At 34.2% G+C, this 21,746-nt stretch overlaps 3 protein-coding genes across 10 annotated transcripts in view; all 3 read right to left on the bottom strand.

The window, feature by feature from the left end:
- LOC141483248 (uncharacterized) overlaps positions 1 to 21,746 on the bottom strand; it is a 403,587-nt gene that overhangs the window by 298,826 nt on the left and 83,015 nt on the right. The window lies entirely within an intron of this gene.
- On the bottom strand, positions 777 to 3,340 carry LOC141483247 (uncharacterized). The gene is made up of 2 exons (XM_074177737.1): positions 2,924 to 3,340; positions 777 to 1,712 (listed from the first exon to the last, which is right to left on the bottom strand). Exons 1-2 carry the CDS (start codon positions 3,234 to 3,236, stop codon positions 916 to 918), a joined length of 1,110 nt encoding a protein of 369 aa, XP_074033838.1. The 5' UTR covers positions 3,237 to 3,340; the 3' UTR covers positions 777 to 915.
- On the bottom strand, positions 12,115 to 15,508 carry LOC111516638 (uncharacterized). Its single transcript, XM_074177736.1, has 2 exons — positions 15,128 to 15,508; positions 12,115 to 14,214 (listed from the first exon to the last, which is right to left on the bottom strand). Exons 1-2 carry the CDS (start codon positions 15,393 to 15,395, stop codon positions 13,295 to 13,297), a joined length of 1,188 nt encoding a protein of 395 aa, XP_074033837.1. The 5' UTR covers positions 15,396 to 15,508; the 3' UTR covers positions 12,115 to 13,294.

The raw sequence follows: 21,746 nt of genomic DNA, 5'->3' as shown, positions 1-21,746 counted from the left end.
ATTTCCTTTGATGCCTTATTACCATTCTTTACTAGTTGTTCATTATTTGTTCTGGACATTAAAATATTCGTATCATCTACATAGAGAATGATTTGATCTGCAGCAACACAGGTGTTCTTTATGTCGCTCGTGAATATTATAAAGAAAAGAGGTCCCAGAATGGAGCCTTGAGGTACACCTTTATGATAACTTTCTCTTGTCTTTGATTTTATGGAATCTAGTACAACAGATTGTTTTCGATTGTCCAAGTAAGAAGTTGCCCAGTTTAGAGCAACACCACGAACTCCTATAGCTTCTAGTTTGAGTCTTAATAAGTTATGGTCTATAGTATCAAATGCCCGGCTTAGATCATAGAATAGGCCAACGACATTTTTTCTTTCATTTAATGCTCTATATATGAATTCCAAACAGTCATAAATTGCAGTATTAGTTGATTTATTTTTTCGAAATCCGTTCTGAATGGATGGCATTAGTTGGAAGTTCTCCAAATAAGCTGTCAATCGTGTGGAGTATGATGTCTCGAAAACTTTTGCAATTTGATTTTGTATGCAGATAGATCTATAAATTTTCATTTCGTTTATAGAACCTTTGTTCTTATAAACTGGAATGCATTTAGACTCTTTGATGGTAGGAAATATCCATTTGTGTTCGTAACTAACGTTACTGCAGTTTCGTCCTATAAGAACATATTCAAACGGATACAGTAAACTACGTATTCGTTTGAAAATGTTCTTATAGGACTAAACTTCAGTAACGTTAGCTAAAAATACCAATCGTTAAAAAACAAAGTTTTATTTCTCAACGAATTATCGAAAGGTAACTTAGCACAATGAAATATTTTTTTTCTGATTTTCATGAGTTTTCGAAGACTTCAAGTAGATTTAACACTAAAATGGTTTTTCTCATTAAAAAGCATTATGAATGTGTTTTTTCATGATTTTTCAAATTACTCCTATGAATAAATGACTTCAAGCAGACTTTACACTGAAATGATCTTTTTCCAGTATGAGTTCTTTCATGTGTTTTCAAACTACTACTTTGAGTGAATGACTTCAAGCAAATTTTGCATTGAAATGGTTTTTCACCAGTATGGGTTCTTTCATGAGATTTCAAATGGCTACTCCGAACAAATGACTTTGAGCAGATTTTACACTGAAATGGCTTTTCACCGGTATGGGTTCTTTCATGCAATTTCAGATTACTATTTTGAATAAATGGCTTGGAGCAGATTTTACATTGAAATGGCTTTTCACCGGTATGGGTTCTTTCATGCGATTTCAAATTAGCACTCTGAGAAAATGGTTTTGAGCAGATTTTACACTGGAATGGCTTTTCACCGGTATGGGTTCTTTCATGCGATTTCAAATTAGCACTCTGAGAAAATGGTTTTGAGCAGATTTTACACTGAAATGATTTCTCTCCAGTATGAGTTCTTTCATGTGTTTTCAAATGACTACTTTGAGTGAATGACTTCAAGCAGATTTTACACTGAAATGGCTTTTCACCGGTATGGGTTGTTTCATGTGACTTCAAATTTTTATTTTGAATAAATGACTTCAGGCAGATTTTGCACTGATAAGGTTTCACAATATGATCGTTTGCAATGTCAAAGTCCTTTTGACATAACGCTGATGACTTCTCATCATTGAAGCTCTTTTCTTTCTTCTCAATGTCTAGTTCATCCTCTATTTTAACAAAAACGTACCCCGAACCTGTGAAAAAATTACAAAATTTATAAAAAGCCATTTGTTTGAAAATAATATTCTTTTTTCACTTATTTACTGTCGAATTTTCCCCCCAAAAAGGAGTAACCTTTTGAAGCTCTACTATCCGATTAGTTTGTAACCACTAAAAAGTTTGTGAAACAACGTTATTGAGTTTTCTGTAATGCGACTGGAACCGACCATAAATTTATATATACCATAAATTTTCAACTTTTCATGAAATGAGGAAATGTATATTTATATATACAAATTATTTAGTGTTCATAAAAATTTCAATATATAATTAAACAAACTATTTTAATCCAAACCAATCAAATAAATTAGTAATATATCAAAGTATTTTCTTGAGGTTTCATGAATGAAAAATTTAAAATTTTATTAGAAATTTAAAAATAAATTGTAAAAAAAATCAAGGGGAAAATGAATTATTAATCCTAAGGAGATTTTTTGTTACTTATTATTGACTATTTTGATTGATATGTAGAATTGGAATGCCTTGCATAAAATTAATCTAATGAAAGCCTTTTTCACACACTATAACTAAAGCATTCTCATGGCGTGCATTTTGACAAATTAGCATCATCGGGAAATGATTGAAACTGAATCTTTCAACAAAGTTATAACCTTTTGTATACAACTGCATGTACCATATACATCAATTTCATAACTGGTTTCATCGAGACGGATCAACAGTTGTACCCTCCTCACAGGAATGCAGATCAGAGGAATGTACCTTTATAAATATTTTACCATTTTTCAATATACAAAATATGGATAACAATGAAAATACGAGGTTTTTCAAAAAATAAGGTGAATGTTCAATTTTGCAGGCTACATACATTCGATGATTCGATGAAGCGATGAAGGTTTTTTTATACAGGAATCAAAAAGCTTTAAAAGTTATAGGAATTATCATTCCAGTGTGTATATCATAGCAAACAAAACTCATCAATAAAATTGAAATCACCTGATCATATTAAATGAGATAACTTTTGTTTGATTTCTACCAAGTTTTTAATTTGTTACAACCAGTTTCAGTTTGTTAAAAGATTCTCAAGTAAACTCAGTTTACTAAAATTTACTATTTCTATATTCTCAGTAACTATATTCAACATGAATTTCTACAAAATAAATAGGTCATCTATGGAACATGATTGGAAAATTATTGAATGCAAAAAACCTTCATCAAACTACAGTACCTGTGGTTTGTTTTGAATGAGTTAGATCTTCACCCTTTATATCAAGCAGCTCATTATGAGGGCCATCACTTATTTCTTCTATATATTTTTCTGATTTGGGTTCATGGTAAACATCAATAACACTTTCACTTTTAATCTGATCTATATCATATTTTTCTTCCAGGTTATGAGTAACCATTTCAATACCAAACATATTATACTGTCCAGGTTCAAGCACCATTTCAGTTTCACATTTCATTATATTTGTTTCCAATTCATCCCCTACAAATTCAAACTCTCTCTTAATAATTCCTCCACAATCATCAGTAGTCATTATCTTTTCAACGATGAACTATTTGATTTTATTCAATTTTGTCTACACTTTTTAAAGAGAAATAAAATGCGCCTCAAATAAAGGAAGTAAAAGCCATTAACATAGAGAGAGAGACAGAAAGAAAACGTCATTCTACTTCTCTTTTCTTGTTCATTTGTGGTAGCACAGCCAAAATTGCTGTCTCGTATAAGAAGCACCCCTGGATGGATAATTTTAAAGATGTTGTTTTCTACATGTTTCATTATTCATATATATATTTCATAATAAATTAGTGTTAAAGTGTCAATGTCTAAGTCGAATGGAAGAAAAAAAGTTCTAGATTCAATATAGACTGCCATGGGTGCGTTTTACTCCAGATCTGTCATTTCCTGCCCGATCAAAATACATCGAGGAGAAGCTATGTTTTGTTGACACTCAGATTAAGTAATTTCCTCCAAGAGTTATTCGTTATCTATGCTCGATGTATTTAGATCTAACAGAGAGAGCGAATAACTTTTGGCGGAAATGATAGATTTGGAATATGATTGATGCCAACAAAACCCAACTAGTACGGACGTGCAGAATGATCACATATCTTCATTTATTGTTTCTTGGAAATTCAGACTTTGAAAGTTTCTGCAGATAGTATCGGTAACGAAAAAATTTGAAGTACCGTTCATAATGAGGAGTGAAATACAAATTGCTATCGCATCTGGTGTCAATAAAAGTAATTTTCTCTGAATTTCGAAGCAAGTCAGAAGCAAACGGGCACACTTTCACAATCAACTGTTGATTGATATACCGTTCGAAAATTTGTCGGTTATTCTATCGATTTGATGAAAAGCATAGGTGCATATTCAGAAAGTAAAATAAACTGTTCACTTTTCAATAATTTGTTTATAAATATTCGAAATTAGGACTTTATTTCGACTTCATCCTAGAAATTTCGACTTGAACCTAAAAAATTTCATATAGGGTGAAGAAAATAGCTATTTTCTAATTTCTACTACGATTTTTATTCGTTAGTAGTGGAAATCAGACAAAAGTTATATTTTTAATACCGGATGAATTTCCACAAAATGAATAGGTCTTCAATCGAACAAGGTGAAAATATTTCAATTTCTTAATTTTGAGTTCAAAGTCGAAATTTCGGGAATATGGGATCATTAGTGGGGTTCTGGTTCACTCAAATGGTGTAATCGTGGGATGTGATATTATTATGTTGGCCTCTCTGAATGAGCGGAACGAGGTTTGAACTGAGTTTCTTGTTGCCTTATTGAAGTATGTGCAATGTCCGCGAGCCAGCATTATTTCTGCTAGTACAATTGTACTATTCCTAGTACTTTTCAATGTTTTCTGTTACGTTAGAATAACTATAGAAAGTTCGAGTCAATTCTAGTACTATTTTCATTTTTTTGTCTCTGATCTATGGCGTTTCCACTCATTGGTCCTTAAATATATATCGTAGTAGAAGAAGAATACTGAAAATGGCATAATATAATAATATAAGAAGACGGTAGACTCCCAGATCATCATCCAACAATAATCATAGGCGACTTCAATGCGAACTCACGTGATTGGAACTGCAGATACGGAAACCAAAGAGGTAGAGAACTAGCCAGGCAGCTAGAAGAATTCAAAAAAATCGCTGTACTCACTCCCGAAGCTCTAACGCACTACCCGCGAGAAGACTAAGTCCCAGACAAACTAGACATCGCCATAGAGCAAAATATCCCTTCATCGGAGATGGAAGTACTAGACGAAGGATCATCAGACCACAATCTCGCCCTACTCACAATAGGGAGAGGCGAAGAGAAATCGGATAATCCGACATAGAGAATCATCGACTGGAGCAGAACCCAGAACACCGTTCACGACTCAAAGCAGCTACAACAGGCGATTATCCAAACTATGGAGATAAGCGCGCGGGAAGTCCCAGTCGCGCACTTCAATTTACAGAACCACATTACACCGGAAGTAATGGAACTCATCAGAAGACTTTTGAAGAGAAGATACAAACGTACACGCGCTCCAATGGATAAAAGGAGAATGCACAAAGTCGGCAGAATCCTGCGGCAAGAGCTGCGTGCAATTCGAGACCGACAATGGACAACCCGTCTTCTGGAAGAACTCAACTCCAAAGACCAATCTGCATGGAGAATGCAGAAAGTTCTTAGGAAGGGACACCGGAAACCATGTACACCCATACACGGCGAGCAAGGAATTGTCTACACGGACCAAGAGAAAGCGGAAGCTTTTGCTGACAACTTCGAAAGGCAGTGTAGAGAAAATGATGTCTCGTTCACGGACGAAGTAGAAAACATCGAAAACCAGGTCGAAGAAACGGTACTAAGGATACGACGGTAAGGAAGGGACAAAGCGCAACCCCTGACACCGACATCACCCGAGGAAGTGAAAGGCATCGTGAGGTGCCTAGATACTCGGAAAGCCCCAAGCCTGGATCAGATACCAAATCGGGCACTGAAAGCCCTACCAAGTGAGGGTATAGCGGCAATGACGAATATCATCAACGGTGTACTCAGACTACAGTATTTCCCGCACCCGTTCAAGGAGGCAACGGTCATTCACATCCCGAAGCCAAAGAAGAACCACATATTTCCGGATAACCATAGACCAATAAGCCTAACCCCTTCCATTAGTAAATTGGCAAAACGAGTCATCTTGGAAAGACTAGAAGACCAAACCAGATAACTGGGAATCTTACCAGATGGACAGTTTCACATCCGAACACTCGACAGAGCTGCAAGTCCTGAGGGTAGTAGACCATGCGACAGAAGGTTTCAACCTCGGCAAAGGATACCACACTGAAGCGATATTCCTAAACGTCTCCAAGGCGTTCGACAGAGTTTGGCACGACGGACTACTAGCCAAAATGAGTAATTTTGGCTACTCGAAACAAATGGCAAGAATAATCGAATCTTTTCTAGCTGTCCGTCGATACCGCTGCAGAGTAGGACAAGAACTCTCCACCATGAGATTACTGAAAGCAGGGGTCCCACAAGGTGCAGTCCTTTCGCTACACCTCTTCTCGGTATACACAGTAGACGTGCCCAAGCCTGAGAACAACTACAACAAGTTGGCACTCTACGCGGACGACACAGCTCTACTGGTGATATTAACTAGCCATGCGCAAGTTATCAGATACTTGCAACAGCAGGCGGACAGATTAGAGGAGTGGGCCAACCTTTGGAAGATCAGCATAAACCCTGACAAGAGTCAGGCAATACTGTTCACCCGGAGGATGATACACCCGGAAGGAAACGTCACCTTCAACGGACAAGAGATTCCGTGGACCAAGGGATCGAAATACCTGGGAGTCACTCTCGGTAGAAGAGTAACTTTCAGGACACACGTACGGCAGAGAATAGGGCTGGCGAGAGCCGCCAGACAAAACTTATATCCAATTATAGGTCGTAAAAGCAACGTGGGACTCCACGTAAAACTGCTGCTAATCAAAACCGTACTACTCCCAATCATCATGTATGCCTGCACTGCCTGGGGCAGCGACATACAGACGCAGTATCCAGATGTTCATGAATGGTTGCGTGCGAGCCGCCGTAAACGCTCCGAGATACATACCAAATAGATACATATACCGGAACCTGGACATCCACTACGTAGACGCGTATCTGAGAAAACACACAGAAAACGTGTTCAAAAGAGTTCGATCACACAACAGTTCAGCGCTGCGCGATCTACACGAAGCACTCAACACGGAAGACCCAAGATTCCGAGAGAGAGAGAGAGACAAACACAAGAGGTCAACCAAGCAGAAGCAGAGACCACCCCTGAGAGTCGCAATCAGGCGGCTCCAGTAAGTATAAAAACTTCTTAACCAGATTTCAAATTCACTTCTTTTTCAGATTCACTGGGAAACACTTGTTAGCGTTCTAAAGAAATTCGTCCCCATGCAATAAATTACATTCAAGTAAAGTCACGATTAATAAAATACCAGATAAGAAAGTAAAAGGATCTAAAGGCTGGCTTTCGACCGCAGTAGGTCAGATGTCAATCTTGTTGAAGTTCCTGCCCATCAGTAAGTTGAGGACCGCTCCGGAGGAGCGGGGGTGAATGGCAAGTGAGTAGTGAAATTTTGCATTCAGGCACCTTCTACTAATGAGCAAATACATTCTTCGTAGATATCTCCGTAACATTTCAAAAGCTGACTCTTCTCTTGAGTCCCAAGCTACAAATATTGTTACTATAAATGAAGCTGATAAAGTTTTCATATCTCATCTCATTTAATAACACAATCGCCTTTTATAATTTTTATTATATTACTCTCAAAAAACATATTTACAAAAGTCATAGAACACCTAACATTAGTTCCGTGATCAATGTCATAGAAAAGAAATACAGTGTTGACAACTTATATTTCTAACACTCCTCCTTAATTTGAAATTTTACAAAATGAAAATTACTTAAGTTATATTGGACTTAATTCTAAGCTTTACAAAAACATCTGTACCTAAAGCTTTGGTTAACATGTCTGCTAAATTTTGGTCAGTTGATACATATTCGATTGTTATAATCTTTTTAGAAATCAAGTCTTTCAAGTAAAAGTATTTAATATCGATGTGTTTAGCCCTTTTTGAGTTTTCATTACTCTTAGACATAAGAATTGAACTCTTATTGTCGCAATAAAGTATTGCATTGTTGTCAACTTTTAAATCATTTAAAATTCCTGTAAGATTTACAAGGTCCTGTGCACAAGTAGCCGCTGCTACAAACTCCACTTCGGCTTCTGCCTGCCCCTCTAATACTTGAGTTTCTGCAGTCTGAAGACTTATGTCCCTGCTTGCCGCATGAATAGCAAGTATATATTGGAACATGGGTGTTTGCTTTAAATGATACTTCAATACTGTTGTCTTTTCTCTGTTTTGTCTTTGCTTTCAGTTCTTCATCTAATAATCGAGATTTTACAAACTCCATTGTTACCTTTGAATTCATTGTTTCAATTGCTGTTATGACAGCCTCGTAATCTTCATTTAGTGTCAAAAGGAGATGACACACTTTGTCTTCCTCATCAACTTTTGATCCCATACTTTCTAATTCTCGTATCAGAGCGTCAAAATTTTGAAAGTGGTCTTCAAGTTTTTCATTTCATATGTGCTTTAGTGTCAGTAATCGCCTTTTAAGGGTTAATTTTGTGAAAACACTTTTTCTTTGAAACACACCTTCAAGTGCCTTCATCATTTCTTTTGCAGTTTTCGAGTCTAATTATATCTAAGTGTTTATCTGTTACGCACTGTACTAAGATGGACTTGGCTTTCGCATCTCTAATTTAAATTCCTCTTTTTTCTTGTCTTCAGTGAAGTTATCAACTGTCTCCTCCAATGTGTCTTGTAATTGCTTTTCTTCGAGGATTGCTTGTACTCTAAAGCTCCAATTGTTGAAGTTGTCAGAGTTTAACTGTGGTATTGCGACTGTATTCATTTTTTTATTTACTAATCTCGTTTCCTTTAACAAAAAAAATTCAGCGTGGCTAACCTACAACTGTTTTTCTGTCTTATATTTCACAATATATTTTTCGATCGTTTCTTCAGAGTGTCTGCGTGCTCTGGGCCCATAACCTGATATTATTAATGTATTTCTGAATAACATATATCCATAGTAGAATACTTTTTAATAACACAATCGCCTTTTATAAATTTTATTATATCACACTCTCAAAATACATATTTACAAAAGTCATAGAACACCTAACATAAGTTCCGTGATCAATGTCATAGAAAAGAAATACAGTGTTGACAACTTATATTTCTAACAACAAGAGATTATCATTGCTTTACTTTTTTTAACGTTAAGTTTCATTTTATTGGTTTTCAGATATTTTTCTACTTTCTCTAAAACCGTATTCATTCTGCCAACAGTTTCTTCTTAATTTACTCCAGTACAGTATTTTTCTCGAGAGAATTTATCTGGTTAAAGCTGGGATGATTCTGCCACCGTGTTAGGAATCACACGTTAAAAGGTATGACCTCGTTAGTCCTTAGCTCGCACAAGTTTCTCAACTTCTGAGAGTTGTCGTTCGTATGGGAGCGACAGCTGATTAACTGAAAAACAGATTTGTTTTTCAAACAGGTCAATAAGGTATCATCTGCAAATAAGTTGTTGAACTCACAGTCTATAAATAATTGTATATCATTCAGATACATAATGAATGATAGGGGACCACTACCTTGTGGTACTCCTGTGTGATTTCTTATATATGATGAGAAATTATCGTTCACACGTACTTTCTGTTTCCTATTTGATAAATAATTACTCAACCATTCATAAACCATCCCCTCAATCCCATATCTTCTCAGCTTCTAAGCCAAAATACTTCTATGAATTGTTTTTGCTTTTAAAATCTAAAAAGTTAGCCTGAAATGATTTATATTATAAATATATACTATCCCTCCGATTATCAACGAAACCAACCGCCACTGTTTTATGGTCCAACTTACTTGCCAAAAACAAACAAAGTTATGCTGCCTTCAATGTAAGGATGGAAAAGGCCTCTCTATGTCTTTTGTTACTCTGAGAAGATAACTAACAACAAAGAACCAACTAGAAAGCAAGTTGCTATTTCAAGTATTAGACCACGCCCATTGGCCAATCCCGTAAGAAGGCCACACCACCACTTCTTTACGGTGGCCAAGGCCTTCTAGGTTGAGTCATGCAATTCAACTGTCTTTACAAGCGCCACCTAGTGGTCAAAAACTCAAACTTTCACTATGTTGGTGCTCTTCAAATATATTGCAGTAGAATTCAGAAGATTTTCAATGACACTGTAGGTAGATTTCTCAAATAAAATGTGGTCACGCTGACAAGATACCTGTTGCATCAGTGTACGCGCCACCAAAACGTAAGGTTCGTTACACTCTTTTATGACAGTACGGGAGCAGTTACTGGAGTGGAGATGGAAGAATGTAATCGAAACGTCGAAGCGAGGACACAGAGAAACTCACTTGAAACCGAGCGGCTATCTCCAAACAAGCGAGACCTTTCTTTGGCTAGCTAGATGTTAACAATCAACTACTGAATTACAAGGCAAATATAGTTTTCAAAAACATATATTAAAACAAATAAAGTCGTATACAATGCTGGTTTCAAACCGTGAACAATATGTTATTCATCACAGATAACGGGCATAAATTAAGGTATATGAGGACAAATAATCTTAACTAAGCATTCTATATCATGAACCAGAATATCTAATCTTGTAGTGCTTGTGGTTTGTCCTTAAAAAAATTTGGTATCAATTCCATTTCTGCGAATAAATCGTACTAAGGCTTATCAAAAAAACATATCCACAAAACTGCGAGACCTTTCTATGGCTAGCTATGGATAGCTGTGTCAACAATCAACTACTGATTTACAAGACAAAGGTAGATTTTAAAAATATATTAAAACAAACAAAACGTATACAATGCAGGTTTCAAACCATGAACAGGATGTCAATCATTACAGATAACGAGAATAACGTAGGGTATATGAGAACAAATAATCCTAGTTAAGCATTCCATATCATAAAATAGACTATGTAATTGAGAAAATAGTTTATATCAACTCCATTTCTGCAAATAATCTATAGTAGTACCTATCAGAAAACATATCCATAAAACTGAACTAATTACTGAGATCAACACATTGATATTACACATAATATATTTTTGTTAATAAATCACGCAAAAACTTGTCATGAGTCATTAACAAAAAGTTACAAATCATGCAATGTTACAGTACTGACACAAAAGTTATTTATAGTGTTATTACAAGTGATTATGGATACAAGATACCAAGGTGTTCAGAGAGTTGAAATGAATATCGCCGTGTTCACAGATTTTATTGAAGCTACTGCACATAAAATTCAATGGTGATCGTAGCATAATATTTGTGCGTGATGCTTCGCAATAGAATTTCAGATTGTGTCGACCTTCACTTCTTGGTACTAAGAAATTGATCTCGGGTAAAAGAACCGTACTGTCAATATTGTTGTTGAGTAATTTATGCAGGAATTTTATACCAAGGAACTCTCCTATTTTCCAAAGATGTCATATCAAATCGTGTCAACAATATGTTATGATTGATGCCTCTCGTGGGGTATGAACCATCAACTCTTAGACATTAGTATTTTAGGAACTTCCTTTGTACGCTCTCAATTGATGTTTTTTGGTAGTCGTAAACCGGATTCCATAACAAAGAGCCATACTCTAACTTAGATCTGGCATACGCAAAATATAGTAATTTTGAGGTGGCAATACTTTTGAAGTTCTTGCCATATCTGTGAATGAATCCAAGCATCCTATTTGCATCAGCAGTCATATTCCTTATATGTGTTGTAAATGTTAATTTACTGTCGTATGTTATACCAAGATCTTTTATCTCATGTACGCGGTTGATTGTAGATTTGTTGATTGAATAATCGTACATTAAAGTTCGCTTTTTTGTTGTAAATGATATTATTTTGCATTTGGATACGTTCAGTTGTAGACGATTATCATTACACCAAAGTTTGATTACATCTAATTCATATTGTACACTTTGGCAGTCAGTAATGTCGTCGATTTTATAATAATAATAATAATAATAATCTCTTTATTTACTCAGATTGATTTGTATAACCACAAGAGTAGAAGTACAAATGAAAAAGAGGAAAACGTCAATGTACAATATTGAAAAGAAATAAAACTATACGAAATAGATAATGTCACAAAGTTATAAATTAAAAAAATGTGTAAAAAATAAAATAAATTATATCTATATATACACATATATATATATATACACATACACACACACATATACACATATGTACACATACACACACATATGTATATATATATATATATATATATATATATATATATATATATATATATATATATATATATATATACGCATATATACAACATACACGATGTATACCACATAAATATAATAATAGATAATTGTTTTCTATACACACATATAGTATTGGATTACAAATAAAAGTCATCAATACTGTAGCAGTTCTTTGACAGAAGAAGTTGCTTCAGTCTTGATTTAAAAATGTGTACATTTTCAGAATTTCTGATATTGTCGGGGAGTTTATTAAAAAGTTTGCAGCCTTGAAACTCAAAACTTCTTTGGAGAAGAGCAGTGCGATGTTGACTAGATAATAATAAGTGGGCATTCCGAGTAGAGTGATTATGATAGGCTCTGTTAGCAGTTAAAGTGTTTCTATTTCGATAGATATATGTGCAAGCTTCCATTATGTATACTCCTGCTAGCGTTAATATTTTCAAATTCTGAAAAGTTTCTCTACAAGAATCTCTATAGCCCAACTTAGCAATGATCCTAATAGCATACTTTTGTATAAAAAACACACGAAAGACGGTAGAGGATGTGCCCCAGTTAAGGATGCCATATCTAAGATGCGAATTGAAGTTTGCGTAATAGACAGTTAATAAAATACTTTGACCACAATGGTGCGATAGAAACCTAAGAGAATAACAGGCTTTTCTAAGTTTATTACATAAGTGGTCAATATGTGTCCTCCATTGAAGTTTGTCATCAAAAATAACACCCAACATTTTTGTTGACTTGGTTAGGTTCAATAATATAGCCTCAGGTCGTCTGCAATAGGAATATTCAGAGGTTGCCAAGTCATTAATAAAAATTAAAAATAATAGAGGCCCAAGATTGGAACCTTGTGGTACCCAGATGTAACTACGTAGTGGGCCGATTTGAAAGATTCATATTCAACTAATTGTTTTCTGTTAATTAGATATGATTCAATTAAAGTGAGCAGTTGGTTAAAGAATCCCAATTTTGTCAATTTGCTGAGAAGAACGTAATGGTCTATTTGATCGAAGGCTTTTTGAAAGTCTAAATAAACAACATCGACTTGTTTTTCTTGTCTAGGTTCGTACAGAGATATTGATTTAAACATACAAGATTTGTCATACATGATCTTTGTAGTAAATGATTTTACACCGAAATGATTTTTTTCCAGTATGAGTTCTTTCATGTGTTTTCAAACTACTATTATGAATAAAAGACTTCAAGCAGATTGTACACTGAAATGGCTATCCACCAGTATGGGTTCTTTCATGAGATTTCAAATTAGTACTCTGAAAAAATGACTTTGAGCAGATTTTACACTGAAATGGCTTTTCACCAGTATGGGTTCTTTCATGAGATTTCAAATTAGTACTCTGAAAAAATGACTTCGAACAGATTTTACACCGAAATGGCTTTTCACCAGTATGGGTTCTTTCATGAGATTTCAAATTAGTACTCTGAAAAAATGACTTCGAGCAGATTTTACACCGAAATGGCTTTTCACCAGTATGAGTCCTTTCATGCGTTTTCAAACTACCACCTTGAGTGAATGACTTCAAGCAGATTTTGCACTGAAATGGTTTTATTCCAGTATGTGTCCTTTCATGGATTTTCAAGTACCTATTGTGAGTAAATGACTTTTGGCAGATTTTACATTGAAATGATTTTTCTTCACTGTGAGTTTTCTCATGGAATCTACAACAATTACTTCGAGTGAATGACTTCAAGCAGATTTTGCACTGATATGGTTTTATTCCAGTATGTATTTTTTCATGAATTTTGAAAGTTTTATTGTGAACAAATGACTTTTGGCAAATTGTACATTGAAATGATTTTATCCCAGTATGAATTCTTTCATGTGCCTTCAAATTACTCTGATCAGCAAACAGTTTCAAGCAGATTTTGCACTGAAATGGTTTTTCACCAGTATGAATTCTTTCATGGACTTTTAAATTACTTTTTCTACCGAATGACTTTAGACATATTTTACACTGAAATGATTTCTCCCCTGCATGAGTATGTTCATTGGGCCTCTCTGTTGTATGTACCTTCTCAAGTTTCACAATATGGTCATTTGCAGTACCAAACTTCTTTTGACATAACGCTGATGACTTCTTTTCATTGGCTGTTTCCTCTTCTGTTTTGATAAAAACGATCCCAGAATCTGTGAAAAAATTACTGATGAACGAACAAAAAAAACAAAATCATTTGTCTAAAAAAAGATTCGCCTTTTACTTTTTTACTGCCGATTTAATCCATATGGGGTTCTACTATCCGAATAGTTTACATTTATAACCTCTAAAAAGATAGGACCTCACTAACTTGAACCATTGGCACATATTATGAACTCATCATTAGCAGAAGAAAAATTACCATCTAGACTGAAAACGTCTATAATCACTACAATTTTGAAGAAAGGATGACCTGAAAATATCGAAAACTGCAGACCACAATCAGTACCCTCTGTAATATAAAAAATAATCGAACAGGTATGCTATGATTGAACATCTTACGAACTTTTTGAATAAAAAAAATGTTTAATATCTTAACAGGAATAAATCCCAATAACAAGACATATTAACATCATTAGCAAGTTTGATACAGTTTTATATCTGCCACCGGTAAGATCCACCAGTAGACAGCTGTTTCAGCCTATTGGGCATCGTCAGTACCGGGTAGGCGGTCCTCGACTGAAGACAAAATGTGAATAACCAAGAAAAGTACTTAATAAAAATAACTGCGTAAACGCAAGCAAAACATAAGTGGAACCACCTATTGGTGTGACACCCAAGTCAACACTAACTTAAAAACTTGATAAGTACTATTCCTTGTGTTGGATCTTCTCTAGGTTTATTGTTTCTAGGAGTGTGTATTGTTTTGTTTAATATATTGAATGTTAGGTCTTGTTGTGTTGTGTAAAACACAAGCACTACAGGAAAATGTCTGTGAGAAAGTAGCGATTCACGTTGGATCTGAATCGCTGGAGATGAAATTACTGAATTCAAAAAAAACTTCATCAGACTACAGTACCTGTGGTGAAGCAAAGTGGGGGTTTTGAATCATGAGTCATATCTTACCCTGTATATCAAGGAACTTATTTTGAGGGCCTTCACTTATTTCTTCTATAGATTGTTCTGATTTGGGTTCATGGTAAACATCAATGACATTTTCACTTTTAATCTGATCTATATCACATTTTTCTTCGAGGTTATGGGTAACCGTTTCACTACCAAAAATATCATAATTTCCAGATTCACATTTCACGAAAATTGTTTCAAAAACCACTTCATTCCCAACAGATTCAAGCTCTCTCTTAATAATTCTTCCACAATTATCGGATGCCATTATCTTTGAATACAGAGAATATGTTTTCAAGGAGGAATTCCTAATTTTTAATTTTTATCCACTTCACTTCACTTAAAGTTCTTGGCCTTTGCTTCCATATAGGCGCATTTAGCCAGCTCGATTCAAGGGGGCGCCGCTGTCTTGCACGCAGCAATGCTGCCACCCCTTTTTTGTCTAAATTTTTTATTATATATTATTATATATATTTATTATATATTATATTGGAGACTTCCAAACTTTTTCACATAATTAACACATTTATTTGTTAAAATCCTGTCTCCACGTGGACATCCGGTCCCCCGGCCTCCAACCGGCGTGAATGGGAGTGCTGTTTCTCTATAACACTTATAAACTTTCACAAAAAACTTTTAATTCAATGATGGCACGTTCTTTCAGCAATAAAGTATACATTTATTGAATTACTAATTGTTTCATGTCTTGACCGGTTCTCTGCTTGCTACAAAATGACAATATCATGAGCAAATGAGTTAATTTTTCCCACATTCGAAGTTGGTAAATCAATTTAATATATGTTAAATAAAAACTTTACTTGGATTACCCGAAATTCACTCTATAAGTAAGATGGCTTTTTATCACATTATGTACCATGCTATTGATGAATTCCTAATTTCCATATTTTTTCGAGAACTTCATCTAAATTAGAGTACCAGGTCTAAATAACGTCACGTTGATGTTACATATTTACTTGTCACATAAAAATTCATGGAATTTAGTAGCAAGGTAGACTACTAAGCTCTCGGTAAATGTATCAAAAAGTTTTTCTTAAGTGATTTGTTTAAACGTGTGAATTATAAATTGAGTTATCTTATTATTTGGGGCAGATATAATTCATTATACAACAGTTGAATTATGGGGTTTATCTTAAGAACTTCATATCTAAAAATAGTTAATTTCACATTTGCAAATTCTTACACTGCCTTTATTACCTCATGTTTGTAGATGTAAAAAGCAGTATAACACGAAATTGGGAAAATTTACATCAGCCTGTCGCCTAACTATTGATTGGTAAAATATACTGTACATCAAGAAATTGGAAAAGAAAGATTTTTGCCTTTCTACTTCTTCATCTATATACAGAAAAATGTGGGAAACTTTCAAAAAAGAAAGAAAACAATTAATTTCAAAATAAACTCTCATAAAGATGTGTAGATCCTGCAAAGAAGCAACTTTCAGACACAAACTGGAAGAAAAAAAGCCTTCTCAAAACAACTACTTTCATATAAACATTGAATTACGTGAAAAAAAAATTTTTGCAACAACTACTTTTATGAACATGGAACTATAGAAAAAAACACTATTTCTTATTCAGTGTATACTCCAAATATTCGTTATGAAATCGAATCAGGTATAGTTCAAACGATATACTATGTGAAAGAATATTTAAGAAACAATTTATTGTGAGATTTTCACTAAACAGTTTTACAAAAACGCAACCCCTGTTTTGCTATATACTAGCTTCTTCAGGAGTGTTTCTTGAATACGTTATGGATGTTTTCACTTACATGGAACACTGTCATCCCCCAATGGTGGACAAAAATGTTTTGGAATAAGACACTTGCCTTATTGCCTCTTCAGCACCAATCTGGAAAACACTGATCTCGAAAATTAATCTCTCCTGAAAATGTACCCCTTTTAATGTAATTAAGAATTTTTTCTTATCACTTTAGGTTACTGCTTATAACTTAGAATATATCAAATTTATATTTCTTCAGGAACGGTTTTTATAAATACTTGTAAGAAAATGTTTTCTCTAGGTCATTTTTTGTGGGAGTATGTTTAGTATAAATTAGGTTTGTTATTTTATAAAAATATTGTTTAAAGTTCTTTCAATAAACACTCATTTCCTGTTATCATTATTTATTATTACAATCAGTTTTATGCAATATGTATTTTTGTGGTATGCAAATAAAAATTTCATGTCTTAATTTTAGTATTTTTTACACTCCTAATATAAGTATTTGAAAATTTGAGAACCTAACCTAAGTCTGTCAAATATTTCATGTTACGTGGAGATTACGGACTACAGTAGAGAACTCCAGTCATCCGGATCAATTGGAATCAACGTTAGTCCGGATAACCAAATATCTGGATAATTGAATTTGGCCAATAAAATGGTTAATTCAAAAGGCCAAGTCTCCGAAAAGGTTTGGGTGATTGAAAAAATTCAACTAATATAGTATTTAATAATATTTTATTCAACGAGAAAGAAATGTGGCCATTACTTGTGAAAGTGAAGTGTGTCGAGTCGAAAACGATCGCTTTTTAATAGTCCTCAAAAAAAAAATTATTTATGACATTGTCTTTTTTTACAAAATAATTAACAAATCCACACATATGTACCATAACTATTAGCTAGATGTAGGTATAACTATCAGCTAGATGTAAGGATAAAATATAAAAAAAGGCAAAAATAAACCAAACTGTTTAAAATAAATCTGTTTGAAATCTGTTTTTCCGTTAACCAGCTATCGCACCCCTACGAACAACAACCCTCAGAAGTTGAAACTTGTGCGAGCTAAGGATTAACGAGGTGTTACCTTTTAACGTGTGATTCCTAACAATTACAATATTTTCACACTATTTTTGAACGATTAGTGTTCTTAAGTCTCAAAATTCTACCTATAGACTCATTCTGGCCATAGTATGATGAAAGTTCCGGAAAATTAATGCTACCATCGATTATTTTGGGAATTCTTATCTTCTATCAGCCACAGCATTCAAGTTGAGAATGTCCAATATAATTTTATGGTTATATTCACCAATGTGATATCCTAGTTTGTTTACAGAGTACCCGAAAGAATTGTTTTGGACACTTTCAAGCATATCAAAATCCACATTATACGGGAGGCACCAAATTGAGGATTTGTATTCGATTTTTGATTTAACAGTTAACAATATATGACTGAAACTTTACATTTTAGGTGCTCTAGAAGTGACATTTGCAATGTGGGGTTTGAATGACATTTTTGGGTCAAGAGTTATTTTCAAGTCTTTGATTATTTTTTTTTGTTTCCAGTTCTGATTGCTTGATGGTTTCGTTTAGAAAAAAATAATCTATGACATTTGTTTATATTCAATTGCAATAAATTTATATCACACCAGCGAACAAATGAATTATATAATAATAATTCAGTACCCTATGAGACATGAATAACTTTGAACATCATCAGATCATCAGCAAAGAGAAGAAATTCAATAGAGAGAATAATACCATTCAAGTCATTTACAAATAGGTTGAAAAGTAACAGTCCTAAATGAGATCCTTGTGGTACAATAGATAGAACTGCGAATGAGGGAGTTATCGACTTACCATATTTTACATATTGGTCAGTCAAGACAACATGGCCAACTTCTTTCAGAAATTCAGTTGTTATTCCCTTACAGAGAAGTGGGGACAAAAACATCGTTACCAATTTCCCTCTTTTTTATCAACTAGAAATAAATATAGATGGAAAAATATTGAAAGTAAACTCTGTAGCTGTGACAAAATACCTAGGAATATATCTAGACACACACACCTTAAATGGGATTATCATATAAGATATGTGACTAGAATATTCCAAATCATTCGATATAAATTTAATATCTAAACACTTACTTACCTATCGAAGAAATGAAAGTAATCTACTTCGCCCTCGTAGAAAGTCATATCCGCTACAGTATTATAGTTTGGGGTAGTGCGCTTTAAACTCATCTCAATCCATTAGAGGTAATTCAGAAACGGTTCTTGAAATTGACTCTACAGAAAAACCTTGAATACAATTCTAATTGCACTCATTAATACAGTTTATTGTATGATTTTCACTATAAAGGGTTTACAAAAACCACGAGATGTGTTTCGCTATACAATAGCTTTGTCAAGCGATAATAATTATCGAGAGCGTTAATAACAATAGCCTGCGTAAGCTATTATATAGCAAAATAAAATATGTTCAATAACACAAAAATAAATTATTGAAATAATTGATTTCATCTTCAACTCAAATTATTTCTCTTTCGAAGGTAAATACTATTAACAAATTCTTGGTACATCAATGGGAGCTCCAATTTCTCCTATTATACGTAATAGAGGATCTTTTTGAAAACATACTTCCTAAACTGAGTTTTGAAATTCCTTTTTTACAGAAATACATTGACAATGTCATTTGTGCAATTCCTTATGTGGGAAATATTATAGACATAACATTCGGCTGAAGTCTGTTTCTGAGGTCATTCAAAAAGTAGTTAGTTTCAAAATGTCCTCATCAAACATGATATCCCCTATGACATAGGGGATATCATGTTTGATGACTACATAGGGCCTATGTAGTCTTTCAGGTTTATCAGTTAAATCGTCTCCTTCACAAGCCATTGCCCAAATTCTAGCCCACCTATCAGTTTTTCCATTATGTTAAAAGTTAAAATTCACGATACGCACAGAACACAGGTAACATATACGACCTAACAAGAGCAAAGCCAAAAGCAGAATGAGAAACTCTGTCACTTCCCAAAATGGCGGACTCATGAACGCGACGGATATGCGCGAACTTCTCCCGCCAAGCGAAGTGATATTTCTGATTGTTACATATGCTGTGACAACGCGACGAATTTTTTCTTTTCTTCTTCGTTTTTTTGGTCTTTGCTTCCCTTCGGCGCAGTAGACCAGTCTCCTCGTATTGCATAACGGATGTTATGAAACCTGGATGAAACGCGGATAAACGCACGCCACACTAAGTCCAACATTCAGGTTGATGAATCAATAACTTCTTCAAGACAAACCTATTCTCCTGTTTCAACTAAAACAAAATAAATCCCTTTTCAGGAAAAGGAATTAGGTTGATAGTATGTCACATAGAAAGCAAAACCTGTTTTTTTGGACGCTTTGTGGGCGACTACCATAAGGAAATGGATGGCATATCTTTTGAGAATTGATTTAGAAATATAGTTCCCAAACTAGAAGAGAATGGTGTAACTGTTTTCTCCATACCATTCCAGAAAAGCTGAAAAAATTCCTACTACAGCCACAAAAATCGCTATAATTCAAGATTAGATACGTTTGAAAAGTATAATATTCGAGGATAACATGGTAAAAGCAGAACTTTTGAGGACTGTCATTGAACATGAAACCAAATATAATAAATACATTGGTGATGAAATTGCTAAAGCACATAATAAAATTGTATTACCTGTACCCTGTACTAGTACGAGCTCAACCCAATAGAGCTTATTTGGGCGGACATAATAAACCATGTTGCCAAATATTTTTAGTGAAGCTGTTTCGTCTATCACCACTGAAAAATGCTATAATTGCGTAGGGCATGTGAAAGGTGAAGTGGAAATTAAAATGTTGAAATTATACCATCTGGTGCAAATATTACCTAATTCGGTTAAAAAATACTCAACTTACTCCAAAAAATGTCGCTAGTTGTTTTCTTCCATCCAATACGTTGGCACTTTCGGAAATTAGGAAGGGAAAGTAGGGAAATGGGCCTCTTATCGAAAGATATTTCGAAAATTGTTCCCACACAAACAAATAAGTAAATTCACATGTATCACGAACCAATGAAAAACAATAATAATCGTCTATCATGATCCTGACCTCGGTCTTTCCATAAGTCAAGAAAACAATCTTTTTACGTACCAATACAATTTCTTCTTCTTTATTTTGGTCCCAGCATTACGACGCTATTATGACCAGTGCTTTTTTTATTATAGTGATAACTATAATGAAAACTTTACACACTATTGTACTCCATTTTTTTTCTTAATTTATTTTTATTCTCTGTTTTTCCATCTCTTCTTCAATATATTCTCCTTCGTGAAAAACCGTAATTTATAGCAGGTATAGACTCTTCTCGCTTTAGGGCAGCTGTGAAGCATTGTCACAAACCGAAATGCTGCCTCGGATGAAAAGAACTCATGATGGAAAAAGTAAAAGATGAGATACCAAAATAATTTCAATAATTTTTTAATTTTTACTTTTGACTATTTATTTATTTAATTCAGGTGAAAATGTATTCTGTCCAAATAGTTCCTGCAGGAAATTTGATTTATTATTTATCAATGATTATGGAAATGAAGCCAGTTTTTCTACCACCTTCTAGATTATTATTTATTATAAAGCCATACATAAATAAAAATCTAGTAAGTGGTAGAAAAATTGGCCCCGTTTCCATAAACATTAATAATAAATCAGATTTCCTGTAGGAATTATTTGAACAGAATACATTTTCACCTGAAATGATTTATTTTATAAATATGTACTATCCCTCCGGTTACAACTAAACCGACCGCCACTGTTTTATGGTCCAACTCCAACTTACTTTCCGTAAACAAAGTTATGCTGCCTTC

This window comes from Leptinotarsa decemlineata, unplaced genomic scaffold (assembly GCF_025532065.1).
Source record: "Leptinotarsa decemlineata unplaced genomic scaffold, Ldec_3_MD MMD2_tig00003192_RagTag_RagTag, whole genome shotgun sequence".
In the NCBI taxonomy this organism is placed as follows: domain Eukaryota; kingdom Metazoa; phylum Arthropoda; class Insecta; order Coleoptera; family Chrysomelidae; genus Leptinotarsa; species Leptinotarsa decemlineata.
Note: the sequence above shows the minus strand (reverse complement) of the source record. Positions and strands in the feature narration are given on the sequence as shown.